This window comes from Epinephelus fuscoguttatus, linkage group LG6 (genome assembly GCF_011397635.1).
Source record: "Epinephelus fuscoguttatus linkage group LG6, E.fuscoguttatus.final_Chr_v1".
Lineage (NCBI taxonomy): Eukaryota > Metazoa > Chordata > Actinopteri > Perciformes > Serranidae > Epinephelus > Epinephelus fuscoguttatus.
Window position 1 is genome coordinate 7,924,013 of NC_064757.1, and position 13,726 is coordinate 7,937,738.

The window sequence follows — 13,726 nt, forward strand, 5'->3', positions numbered from 1 at the left end:
CAGGGACTGGATGGCTCGTTGCAATGATCCGGTACCCCATACCTCCCCCCACAAGATTCCTTGAGGGAAGCAGTCGTAAGCCTTCTCCAGGTCCAGAAAGCACATGTAGACTGGATGGGTAAACTCCCACGACCCCTCCAGCAGCCCCACAAGGGTAACGAGCTGGTCCACTGTTCCACAACCAGGATGGAATCCACATTGCTTGTCCTGAATCTGAGAATGTCATTCTCTAATTAAATTTACCTGAGTCCCGTGAGGTCCAGGTGAGCCTGTCTCTCCTGCTAATCCTGGCAGCCCCTGTTAGAGATGCAGTAAGATTAAAAAATGACACCGCTGCATTGATTCTCCATCCACAGGTCTCTTACAGCACTGTAAATAAACCTAATAGGTGAACTGGAAACATACCGGAGGGCCTTTACGACCTCGTGGACCAGTTGGACCTCGATCCCCCTGTACAGGATAAAAAAAAAAAACACACTAAACACTTATACCTGTATTTTACCCTGCTGATTTAAACTGAAATGATTTAAAGGAACGTGGGCAAGCCTCCCCAGATGAACTCACATCTGATCCATTCAGTCCGGGTGGTCCTAAACCGCCTGTTGCCCCTGCTGCACCCTAGAAAATTTTAACTGAAAATAAGTGTTTGTTGTCATCTCTTTACCAGCAGCAGGTAGCACTTGTATGAGCACTGCAAGGTAAAAGAAACACTATTGCATTCCTCACCCCTGGTCCTGGAGGACCCTTTTCTCCTTCTTGTCCAGAGTCTCCCTGATTGAAAACGATAGATGAACACAATAAGATCATTTCACTGTGGGGGACAAAAACACAGTCAGAGCAATACAGTATAACAGATGTCTTACCTTTGGCCCTGGTGGTCCAGGGAACCCCTGAATGCCTCTTTTACCTAATGAACCCTGATAAGCACAAAAAGCAGTCAGATTTCACATCGAGTCCTGTTAATCTATGTCATTGTTTTACCCATTAGAGTCATCATGAACTGATTTACACCACTGATTGACACAGCTTTTTAAAAGCCTGGATCTCATCTATTTTCTGTGTTTTATATGAATATCTTTAAGGTTTGCACTGTGGGTCAAACAAAAAAAGACTTTTGAAGGCATCCCATTCAACTTAAAGACATTGTGGGACCAAGTTACACCTACCATACCAACAAAAACCATTATACTGGCTATAAAAATAGGTGGCTGGGTTACACAATAGATTGTGCACTAGTTAAACACAATGGGAGTGATTCAACGATTGGGGTTTCCTGTCCAACCAGAGTCGACCCTCATAAATTAACAGTATGATTTATTGATAAGAGACGTAGGTAGTTAGCTGGTAGACCAGTTGGTAGTTAATTTAACAGAGTCCTGTTAGTGGGTCAGTCATTACAAACTCAAGCTGTGCAGTTAAACATTGGTCAAACAGATTCAACTTTATCTGAAAGTCTAGTAAAGTGTCCAGCTCTACCAATTACGTCAAGGACGACATCATCAGGTTTTTTTTCTCAGCATAACTTCCCATGACAATCAGTGGAAAGCCCATTTAAGGCCCTGAAACACCAAGCCAGCAATCAGCAGTCGGTCAGTGTTTGGATGTTGGTGAGCGTCTGTCGCCCTAGTCGCTGAAGTGTGTCCTGCACCATTGCTCTTCGTCAGCCCCTGTCTGCTTTTTTTTTTTTTTTTGGCCCAGTCGACATGTTAAATTGGCAACAGTAGAGCCTGTTGGTGTATAAAATCACTGTGATTGACACGTTCAGCTCAATGCAAGGGAAGAAAAACGAAAGTGAGCGAAGTAAACAAAGAGCTAAAATCAAGCTAGAGTAAGATCGAAACAAACTAGTTACATAAGGTAAGATTACTTTTCTTTAGCTATTGAGCCCTTTAACAGAAACAATTCCTGATGGTTTTTGTTATATGGTCACTGGCACATGGTAAATAGTCTTTGTTCTTTCAGCATTGGATTGTGTTGTTAATGTGCTAACTGGCTGACTAGCGTCAAACAGTCTTTCAGTTTTCCTTTTTGAATGAGGATGACAGACTACTGCCATTTGCTGGTGTGAAGAATTATTTCATCTCACGCAGGTGCAGAATGTATGTGCTGGTTGGCCATCGGATGTAGTCTTTGCGGTGTGTTTGTGTGCAACCCTTTGGCTGAAGCACAGGTGATGTGAAGTGACGCAACAGTTGGCTTTCATTGCCACTAGTTCCTTGAAGTACTTTATGTGTCAGGGCCTTTAAATAGTTTCAACTAGCTGTTAGTCTTACAGGAGGGCCAACAGGTCCATCTTCTCCTGGTTCCCCTTTATATCCCTGAAGGGCAGACAGACAGAGAAAAATCAATTGGTCCATGATATTTCATGTTACATGTCATTAAAATATGTTGAAAGGGGGAAACCATATTTTGTGTTGTTTAAAATGACTTTTTCTATGAAGTGAGATTAAAGTTAGATAGAAAAATGCAGCATGATGATTTTACCAAGGGATATAAAATGATCTACATATTCCCAATTTTGCATTTTTTATTGAGTATGAAGTATTTCATGCCAGATACAAAACACTGAATTATTGTTTCCTTGTGAGAAAATTTGATATACACACAGTAATGGAGTAGTAATAGTAGAAGTAGGTGTGGTAACAGCATATGCACTGGCAGTAATAGTTTGAAATACTGCAGCTTTGGTTTAAGTAAGGGCCTATTTCCAGCCACTAGGTGGTGATGTAGTCAAACTTCTCTGGCATCTGCAGCTCATCTACAAGAACAGAGGATCACAGCAGAAGAGGCTGATATTAATATAAATCAAATTTTTTATACTGACCTTTTCTCCAGCCCTTCCTCTGTCTCCACTTGGTCCAGGCCCACCGGGGAAACCCTGCAGTCAGGACACAGACAAACCAAAACTTCATCCCTTGATGCAGGTTAAGTAAGCTCCGTAATACAAATATCATGAGCAAACATAATGAGCTCCAAAGCAGGAAGTTGTTGACTTTAAGCTCTGACTTAGTATCACTGAATCAAAGTAGTATTCCAGGCTGTGTCTGAAATAATTTTATACTTTCCATTCAAATATATACTGTATTGTGTTCACCATTGTGTAGTGTGTCTAAATGTCTAGTAAAATGTAATACACAACATAGAGGACTCAAAATCATCACTCAAAAAATATGTGACACATCATGCATTGCAGAGATATGAGGTACAGGAACATTTAGGTGGCTGCTGGATGAATGAACTTGGACTTCAGTCAGACTCGAGTCACAAACTTGATGACTTTGGACTCAACATGACAAAATCAAAAAAAAACCCAAACAACTGTAGCTTGACTTAGACTTTAACGCCAATGACTCGTAAGTTCTCTTGGACTTAAGGGTTTCGACTTGAAATAATGTGATACCTTCCAACAAACCTAAAGAATAAAAAGTTATTTATTTTAAAAAAAAGTTATTTAAAAAGTTGTGTCAAAAATCATGTAATTTCCCTTTATTTCCCAAATCAACTAACAACAACACTAGTCATTTCCAGTGAGTTGATGCTTAATTCTCCAGATCCACTTTGTCTGAACCAGTCTGAGAGCAACCAATCAAAATGCAGGATAAAGAACTAAAGAATATGATTTGGGACTTCCCTGTCTGACTCGGTTCTTGACTGCAAGGACTTGAGACTTACTTGTGACTTGCAAAACAATGACTTGGTCTCACCTCTGGTGAACAATGAAGTAGTGACTGGCTTTGGATATGCACAAGTCCTCAGGATACTACTGACTTACTGATAAATGTTTTCATTAATCAATAAGAAAACAAAGTCCAAATTAACTAGTACCCAAACATACACAATGCAAAAAAAAATCAGAAAAAAATCCAGCCCTAAGGTGGCTAAGTTACTGTTGAGTTGTTGTGATGTTGTCAGTGAAGTAAAAGTATATTAAAATGCCTTATCACTAAATCAGTCCAGCCGATGTATCTGTTTGTATCTGCTGAATATGTATGGTATTGGGAAACAGTGCATATGTCCTTTACATAACATGTCCTTTACAAACTACGAGCATGCAGGATTTGGGTGCTTGTCATGTGAGGGGAGGGTTGTATAAATGATGAGTGGGTACAGCTCCAGAGAAAGCAGGTCCCTTCTGCTGTGTGACTGTGTCTTACTGTAGTGTTCTTCTTAACATACTGTACATTTACATGGTTGTTTTGGCTTGACCGTAACAGCTAGTCCAGCACTGTCAGGGCAAAAGTCCATGATTGAGTGAATGCTGCCACTTCCTGTTTCAAATTAAAAGTCATCTTTTCAAATTACAAGCCGTTTAGCATTTTCACATGGCCCAGCCTTACAGTGCTGGCCCGTGGCATAGGCAGTATAGGCAAATGCTATGGGTGCCTTCATCCATAGGGGGTGCCACAAATAGGGGGAAAAAACGATCTTTTATTAATTTTTGCTAATACAACTTTACATTGGCGGCACGGTGTCGCAGTGGTTAGCACTGTCGCCTCACAGCAAGCAGGCTCTGGGTTCGAACTCAAGGATGGGAGAGCCCTTCTGAGCGGAGTTTGCATGTTCTTCCCGTGTCAGCGTGGGTTTTCTCTGGGTACCCCAGCATCTTCCCACAATCCAAAAACATGCAGGATAGGTTAATTGGTGATTCTAAATTAACCGTAGGTGTGAATGTGAGCATGAATGGTTATCTGTCTCTGTGCTAGCCCTGCAATAGTCCCCAGCTTGTTACACTTTATCTGCTCTGCAGGGGAGATGGGTGAGTTATTCGATATCATGTCTGATCTGTTGTACAGATTCCCATTACTTAGCATTGTCTTTGCTATATAGATTTCTTAGATGAGCCTGGGGGACCACAGTCAACAGTTTACCAAGGACCAGCATTTCGTCTCCATGCTCAGACACTCACCTGATCACCTTTCTCCCCTGGTGAAGCCCCTTCTCCTTTAAATCCTCTGGGCCCCTGATGGAAAAAAAACAACTTAAAATGTAACCAAATGACGCAGACTTATCATGAGTGGCACATTCTTTAAGTGTGAGCACTGGTAGTTCTCACCCGCAGCCCTGGTAGTCCTGGTGACCCACGATGTCCATCCAGTCCCTGGCTGCCACTCCTGCCCCACCTCCCTGTCTTGCCGGGGGCGCCCTTTGGCCCAAGGTAACCCTATTACACACATACAATCACTTGATATTAGGTCATCAGTTATGATGCAGTAACTGATGTTAGAGAAAGGTTTTTAAGTTTCAACATTTACCATGTCTCCTCTCTGTCCTGGTATCCCTCTTGTTCCTGGATTTCCAGGAATACCCTTAATGATGAATACATTTTTATAACAACCTTAAAAATACTTTCATTTATACAACTATGACAAGATAAATCAGGGTCAAAAGTGGGGAAGAAAAAGAGGACAAGCAAAAAAGGTGAAAGAATAAAATCAAGGTCAACTTCATCATGCTAAATTACTTATGTAAGCCCAATGGATGTTAAACTCACTGGAGGGCCAGGTTTGCCCATTTCACCAATGGGTCCAGGTGGGCCAGGCTTCACCTTAAGAGTAACAGAAATATAAATCAGTGACTTACTCTGATTGAGTATCTTAGATCAAATCTAAAAGCTGAGCTACTCACTGGCCAGCCAGCTCTGAGCATCTGGTAGAAGGCTGATGTCTGAAAAAAGAAGCAATCACAATTAGAATTGAAAATTATACAAGTCTTGAGTCATTAATACAATGAATATGGTAAAGGTTATAACTGAAGGCACAGTAATCAAGGAAGTAAAAAAATTAGTCACTGAGACAGTTTAAAGTCTCAGTGTGTAGGATTTAGTGACATCTGGTGGTAAGGTTGCAGATTGCAACCAACTTAAGCTTCTACTTTGTGTCAAGCGTGATATGTATTTCCTAGGATATCAAAGAAATGTCCTTCCCTGCATTGCCTTACTTCTTACCGCAACCCTTAACAATCTCACTCCTCTTGCCTAAACCTAAACAACCCAACCAATGAAAGCAACAAGTACTGGCAAATTAAAGGGAGAAAAGGGCGGGTCATGTCTTTGCTAGGTAAAGCAAATTCACATGCCAAGAGTATTGGAAAAGTAAAGCGGCTGACATGAAATAGCCCTGTCTAGGTCCAGTGTTTGGTTTGTTCATTCTGGGCTACTGTAGAGGAACACGGTGGACCCTGACTCTGTGGACTCTAATGAAAACATAGTTTCATTAGAATATCATACCATTCCTGCCAATAGATCCTAAATGCTACACACTGGACCTTTAGCATTTATGCATTTCCTAGGATAGTGAAGCCATGACCCGCTTTACTGTCCCTCTGACTAGCTAGTACTCATTGAATTCATTGGTTGGGTTGGTGAGGTTTAGGCAAGAGGAGTGGGACTGGTTAGGGTAAGAATGTCAGGGTAAGCCAATCAGAGGCAGAATAAGGGTCTGTATGCATGCTGTGTCTTTACACGCCTGGAAAACGCAAAGTTGGGCACTTGGTGCTACTCTTGTGACTACTCAGTGCCAGATCTCATGGGCCTGGAGGCAGGCTGCATCTGAGGTTGCTGTACAAAAATGAAGCCAACATATCCCAGCCTTGGAGATGTCATTTTGGGGTCTGCAAAGTAGCAATCTCCGCAGTATTGAGTTTTCACCCATACATCTGTCCGACAGGCAGCACCATCATGAGCACACCAGTGAGCATGCAAAGCTGTCAATCATGACGTCAAACCCCGCTTTTATAGTATCAAATAACACTTGAACATACAGCACTGTGGTAAGAACTACCAAAAATGACAGAAACCATCTTAAGGAGAAATGTATTTGACGTGTACTTTTAGTTTGACTCATGTCCTATCTGCTAGCCTTGAGGGGGAGGGGTTTATGACCTATACTGCAGCCAGCCACCAGGGGGCAATCCAGATGTTTTAGCTCTACTTTTGGGGAGCTGTCACATCATCCATCTTTATTATACTTCTATGGGTGAACTGACTGACGAACATTGGCAGCTCTGTAGCTGCATCACTAGCGTACGTAGCACTGATAAGGAGACAGTTCACTTGAATTTTACTCTTTAAGGTTTGACTTGTGAAGATTATTTCCCATCAGAGACACTTCTGAGACCAGAATATTCTTTAAAACAAAAATGGTGCAACTGTTGTCTCCATTGTCCATTGCAGGATGAGATGTTCTGTTCTTCTGTCTTATTTGATTTGAGCTAACAAGATGGATAAAATTATTTCCTGTTGCAAGTTCCTACATAAGGCAAACAGTACAGAACACTGTGCAGTATACATGCACTCAGAAGACAGCCATTCAAGTAGCACAGCTGAGAGTGAGCACACAGCTGCTTGAGCACTGTTGGTAGACTTGGCTCTCACCTTTCATGTCATGTAACACTTGTAACAGCCAAAAGACATGAGCATGTGACAAACTGTTGAGAGGTCCATGCGGTGTGTCTTGTAGTGCTCTGATGGTTGTTAAGCGATACGGCACAAGGCTGAACTCTAAGAGTCAAGAGACATGCCGTAAACTCCAGCACACAGGAGTCCTTCTGGTTAATTACACCACCCAGCTCTGCTGCTCCAGGTCATATTTGTCTTGGCTACGGTGCTGCAGCGGGGGTATGAGTGGAGGCTGGCCAACCCTGTCAAGGTGAAGCTCAGACTGGCAGAGAGGTCTGGACCTCCCTTAAGTCTTACTGTGTCTCTGTGGATGGAGCAGTCAGAGCCTCCAGTGTACTCTGAGGGAGCGTCAACACTGAGGCCTTTCACACACAGCTCAACCCTACGCATATAGTTGGTCAAAAGCAAAGCTCAAGGCCTGACCCAGGCATGAGATCTGGATGGGTTCCAGCTATAGCGCTTGGCAGATACTTCAGCTCTCATTACAGTCTGTGAGAGCACAGAGAGCTGTGGCCATCTAAATACACTGTTGACACACCAGGAGAGGATTACTCAGCCCTACATGAAATATATATAAAATCACTGCACAAACACTGTATGACTCATTTGATTCTCACATTTTCACAAAAAACTAAGGATAAATCTAGTTTATTACATCTTGGGTCTTATTTTTGTAGTTTGGGCCATGAGTTTTACTGTCATAAATTGCTGGTTCAACTTTGACCCATGACATTTACCATAGTTGTGCAGGCACAGTTCTCCTGTGCAGTGAAAGATTATGACTGACATTTTGGGTGCTTCACTTTCGGTTGTACCTCCAAATAAAGGGGTTTAGAAAACCTAGTAACAGATCTCATGCTCCCAGATCTCAAAAATGACTTTGCTGTATACCACATTATCATGACCAGTGGTAGTGGACCAATGATCTGAATTCAATGTAGGAGAGGATATATGAAAAAATATGGTGACTGATGTAAGGTGGTCAGTTTATGACTCAGAATTGTCATTAAAAATCAGTTAAACTTGAGGCTTGTGGATGAAAATGAGTGTTGGAGATGTAGCAATGAAGCTGGTATTTTCTTCTCACTTACAGAACATTTAACAATTGGATTTACAAGTACACAAACATGTGGGTCATCTCTTCCCTTTAAAGAGCAGATGTGTTTTTTATTATGCTTTTATCATTATTTCCAGGTATTTCCTCAATTTTGGAACAAACATTGACTAGATTCAAGGATGAACTGATCAGATTTTGGTGGTCAAAGGTCACTGGTTGATGTGACCTCGCGTCCGTCTTATTCTCACTAGCACAATAACTAAGGAGCACTTTGAGGCAGTTTATACAAATATGGCACAAACATCCACTGATTAGATTTTAGTGGACAAAAGTTACTGTGACCTCACAAAACATGTTTAGGGCCATAACTCAAAAATTCATACACTAATTATGACAGAATTTCTTTCAAATATCAAATAGGATAAAATGATTAAGTGATGAGAGTTTACATACAAAAGGTCAAAGGTCAACTCAACTGACATGATAATTTTCTGGTCATTATTCAATGCCCTAACTCAGGAACAGAAAGGGAGACATATGGTCAATTCTAGATTGGTGACATGAACCATGAAACTGTGCTGATTGTATAAATCTTCTTTGCTGTCTGGTTGAAAATGTGTGTGAAGCATCTATGTTTTAGAATTTGTAGTTTCTTTTGCAGCAGCATTCATATTTGAAGCATTGTCCTATGTTATAGCTACATATGAATCTTGGCAGACATGGAACTGCAACTTTACTGGTTGGCAGAGGCATACAACCACAAGAAAGTAATTCTGGTTTGTATATAAAATGTCTTATTATTGAGGCTGAATTTAGGACATAAAGCTTTTTATGGAGACATTAGCTGTAGTAAGTGGGAGCGTCAAAGCTGTGTCCCGTCTATAGACTGCTGCCACTGTGGCATTGGCATTCTGATGCTTATTGCTTATGGTTGCTATATTAACTAAACATGTTTTTCCAGTCACAGGAAGCTGCCTAGGAACACTGTGGTATTAAAACAGGGTGACATTAACAGTCAGGAATAGACAAAGTGTGGTGAGGACAGTGAGGACTGTGAGGACGCTGGTCTGAGAAAACCTCAAGAGAACAAATGAACTAAAAAGGACATTGAGCACTCTGTGCTGGTGGTGCTCGAGTGTGGTCCAAATCCTCATGGGTTCAGTACGGTTCCAGCTGGATTATGGTATGGGTGTTTGCATTTAGATTTACCCTGAAAGCAGCCCAGTCCTCCTCAGTGTTCCTCCATAGGTAGAGAGTGGGAAGTCCTGGAGGTCCTGAAGGCCCTGGATGCCCTCTTCTTCCATCCAGGCCTGGAATACCTTGAGAGCCCTTGAGGAGAAAAGACCAGTAAGTCAAACACACATCACTTTAGGCAGCAGAAAAATGATAACGATATCAACCTTTCACAGTTAAAGCAAAATTACCTTTACTAACTACTGACAATAAGCTGAGGTCCCAGCTGTGACACAACCGACCTTCAACACTGAAATGTGATGGGAATTTTCTCAGTTGCTGTTTCAACATTAAAACATTGAATTCTGATGGTTGTAAAAAGGTTAGGAAAATTATTGTAAATCAACATTGAAATTTCAGACAGATCGGTTTCAATGTTGAAACAATTTTGCAACAATGTTTAAAGTTTATGAAACAACAGTGAAACAACGTTTCAAAATCAACGTTGATTCACCTTTCAAATTCTAAACATAAGTCAACAGGGATTTAGCCACATTGATTTAACAGTGAATAAACATTAGAATGGCAGCTGGGATTCTGTTACTCCTCGATTGTTTTGCAGTAATTGTGATATAAGCTGGGACTCCCTTAAAAATGAGATTTCACACCTCAAAAGCTTTTGTCCTAATAAATAAATTTGAAATTTGAAACATCAATGTGCAAGACTGTCTTACTGGGGTGATTCAAATGAATTCTCATTCGTTTGCTTGTTTGGTACACTTTGTTTTAGCTGATGTTAAAACTGTTATTCAAAATCCTGATGACAAAACAACTGGACTGAGACCACTTGAAAAAGTGGGCCAGGTTCAAAGGACGTCTGCTACAGTTTGGTAACGGTGTAAAAGCAAAGCAGACTAAACAGGACTTTTTGAGAGGAGATAGGGGATTTAAGCTGGATTCAAAATCTAAACTACATTTATATCCACCTGCTCATCATGTGAAATGTCATAAAAGCTTTCCCAACTGATTTGTATGAGTAATGTAAATTATTACAACTGAACACTTGGTAACCGTGGTAACATATATGCGGGTCAGCATGAGAGCTGGGATTCTCCCTTGTGCATTAGAAAATAAAAATGGCTTAAAGCTGATGTCGTAACTTTTTTAAAAATAACTTTTTGTCATACTGGCTCAGTCACTATATTCACACAGCACTGAAGGAGAGAGATCAACTGGGAAACAAATCATTCTCCTCCTCCTTGTAGTGCTTCTCATGGTATTACCAAACGTGAACAAAACAACCAGTCAGAGCCGAGGACTCTGTCACGGAGCTGTCAATTATGTCCACCACCACTGGTAAACTGGGGTCAAACAGCCCGTTCTCACTCCCAGCTCGTCAAATACTGTTGCTTTGTCAAGCATTTCAGTGTCAGATACAGACAGACAGAGGCACCTTTTGCAGCAGTATGATATGCATCAGACAGCGGCTATTTCTGACATCACCGGATAAAACCAAACTCATCAAATACACTCTGTCGATGGACACTGGCATCAGAAACTGAAGACATCAGAAGACAGTCTAGTGTTATGATACGCACTGAGCAGCAGCTTTCTCTGAATATTTTAAAAACAATACAATGTGCTAGTATTTGTAGCATGCTACACTGGTGACATCTGTCACATGATGTTACATTATCTTAGAAAGAACCGTACTTATGTTAAGCCAAACAATGATGCTTTTATCTAAACCTAAAGACTAAACTTAAAGAAATAAACATATGCATGAGCACATACAGTGAGCAGCAGCAGCAGCAGCAGCAGCAGCAGCAACCTGCTGTCCGATACCGTCGCAATGTGAAGACAGAAAAAGAGGGCTGAGCGGTGGCAGGGCACCTGTGTGAACACATCGTCTGTGGTCATTTTGACTTGACCAGCAGACTTCAGTACAAGCTGATTGCACCTGTAGCAACAGGTGACATGCTTTATGTTCTAGAAGCAGCCGCTGCCGATTTGACCAGCTGAGTTGAGCTCAGACCAGCAGTTCACACCACTGCAACTTTTCTCTGCAATGTTCTAAAACGGTTTCGTCTTGTCACGAATCTTTGTTCTGAACTGGGCTTTAGAGTCATCAATTGAGACACAGTCCGTCCAAAACCAACACAGAAGGGCACTTAGTGCATCATATTTTGTGGTTAAGGAACACTGACAGTGGATTCTGTTACTGCATTACCTATTTCTCTCCTCAGATATTTTCAGAAACATATTTTAATGCACTGTTCAGTTGTAAAATGAGAGTTTCTACCTGGCTGCAATGTTCGAAACAATTGAGCCAAAAACTAAGCCCCTTCCACCGGCCAGAGCAAACCTTCTCATTTTACAGCTAAACAGTACACTAAAATATGTTTCTGAAAACATCCGAGGTGAGAAAGAGGCAATGCAGTAACAGATTCATATGTGACCAGTGCTGCCAGTGCTGCTCGTTTGACAGCCTGACCACAGTTCACGAGCAGTGATTGACATGACTCTTCAGCTCTGATTGGTTGTTTTCTTTGGGTCGCTGTAGATTCTAGCAAATGTCATTAAAAGCACAAGGACAGGGAGATGGAACCTGGGGCCGATTGCACAAAATACATTGGGTTAAGATTTTCCTTTAAGTCCTAGTTAAGGTTTCCTTAAAATAAAATCGGTTGCACAAGCTTGTCTTGGCCTTATACTTAAGGAATCCCTAAACCATTGCACAAAAGACCTTAGCAACCAAAGCAAAGTTTAAAAAAAAACAAAACAAAACAAAAAAAAACTTAAGGTACCTCAGACTCTGTCCTAACTGCAACATAAGTTTGAACTAACACACCTCAAGAAGAGTGTAGTGCGACCAGGAGAACCCAATGGATACCCTTTTGATTTTGATTTGACTGAATCAATTTTCATTGCAATATCTCATTGTAATTATCATTTTCTGTTTTCTGTATTTGGGGATCCAATTTACTTTGTAGGATGTGCTTTCTATGATTGTGTTTCTCCAAAAGTATAATCTTTTCCTTCTTTGACCAATATTGGTTTCTTGTTTTCTTTACCTCTAAAAGACAACGCTGTGAGACGATAACAGGCATCACAATGTGAGTCCAAGCAAACAAACAATCTCCATGGAAGCTTTTATCGCTGTAAATGAGTTAACATTTTTCTTTAACTAAGGAAACCTTTTAAGGGATTCTGTGCCACTGTGTAAATCCCTCAGCTATGGAGGAATTAAGCCTTTAATGTCATACTTAAGAAGAAAACCAGAGTCTTTAACATTTTTCAGAGATTCAGCAAATTTAACATAAAGCTATTTTCATAAAAGTTACCAACTGTAACTTTATAGCAGAGGTGTGTTACGCTTGGGTGCACCTTTACATGTGAGTAAAAACTTAGCAGCAGCACACTAACTATACACACAAATACACACTATAGCAGGCCATCAAACTGTTTGTAGCTGTCTGTCATTATTAATGACATCCTATGAGGTCCTGTTGCAATGCCTACATGTAGTAGCAGTAAAACTGGGCCCTTTTCTATAAAGCAGGTTTTCAGAGTTAACAATATGGCACAAACCTCAGGATCTGATTTTTACCTGTTACTTACATAAACCTGCTGCGTGCATGTCATGATTACATTTTCTATACGATAAACTAAACCCATGCAGATCTTACCTTGTCACCTTTAAATCCAATAAAGCCTTCTCTCCCAGCACATCCCTGTAACAACAAAAAGGCATTGAGCTATTTTTACCACATGTGTACATCTTTTTGGCAACCACTGGCAGGCCTTCTGTCTGGCATCATCTACAGTGTGATGATCTTACAAAGAAAAGGTCACATGGTCTCTCCAAGACCTTATTAATGCAATATGTTTTGAAAGCAATCTCCCTACCCTGCAATTTTACAAGTTGAATAAAAACCAGTATGAGTCAACTTCACGTGGGCTGATGCAACCACACTGTTTGCACAAAATAACCATAACCTCCACTTACAGCCAAAATATACGGCCATCAAAGAGAGGTAATTTGGGGAATTACATAAGCCACTCTGCGGAAACTTGCTGTATTGAAAAAGAAACAGTTT

General features: G+C 41.0%; 1 protein-coding gene across 1 annotated transcript in view; it reads right to left on the minus strand.

The window, feature by feature from the left end:
• Positions 1–13,726, minus strand: part of si:dkey-61l1.4 (collagen alpha-1(I) chain) — an 83,015-nt gene that overhangs the window by 38,842 nt on the left and 30,447 nt on the right. The window contains exons 5-18 of the mRNA XM_049579179.1: positions 13,316–13,360; positions 9,663–9,782; positions 5,626–5,664; positions 5,492–5,545; positions 5,253–5,306; positions 5,054–5,161; positions 4,907–4,960; positions 2,825–2,878; positions 2,274–2,318; positions 864–917; positions 727–771; positions 565–618; positions 406–450; positions 244–297 (exon numbers count right to left, since the gene is read on the minus strand). Coding sequence (XP_049435136.1) covers positions 244–297; positions 406–450; positions 565–618; positions 727–771; positions 864–917; positions 2,274–2,318; positions 2,825–2,878; positions 4,907–4,960; positions 5,054–5,161; positions 5,253–5,306; positions 5,492–5,545; positions 5,626–5,664; positions 9,663–9,782; positions 13,316–13,360 — 825 coding nt within the window. The remainder of the gene's footprint in view (positions 1–243; positions 298–405; positions 451–564; positions 619–726; positions 772–863; positions 918–2,273; positions 2,319–2,824; positions 2,879–4,906; positions 4,961–5,053; positions 5,162–5,252; positions 5,307–5,491; positions 5,546–5,625; positions 5,665–9,662; positions 9,783–13,315; positions 13,361–13,726) is intronic.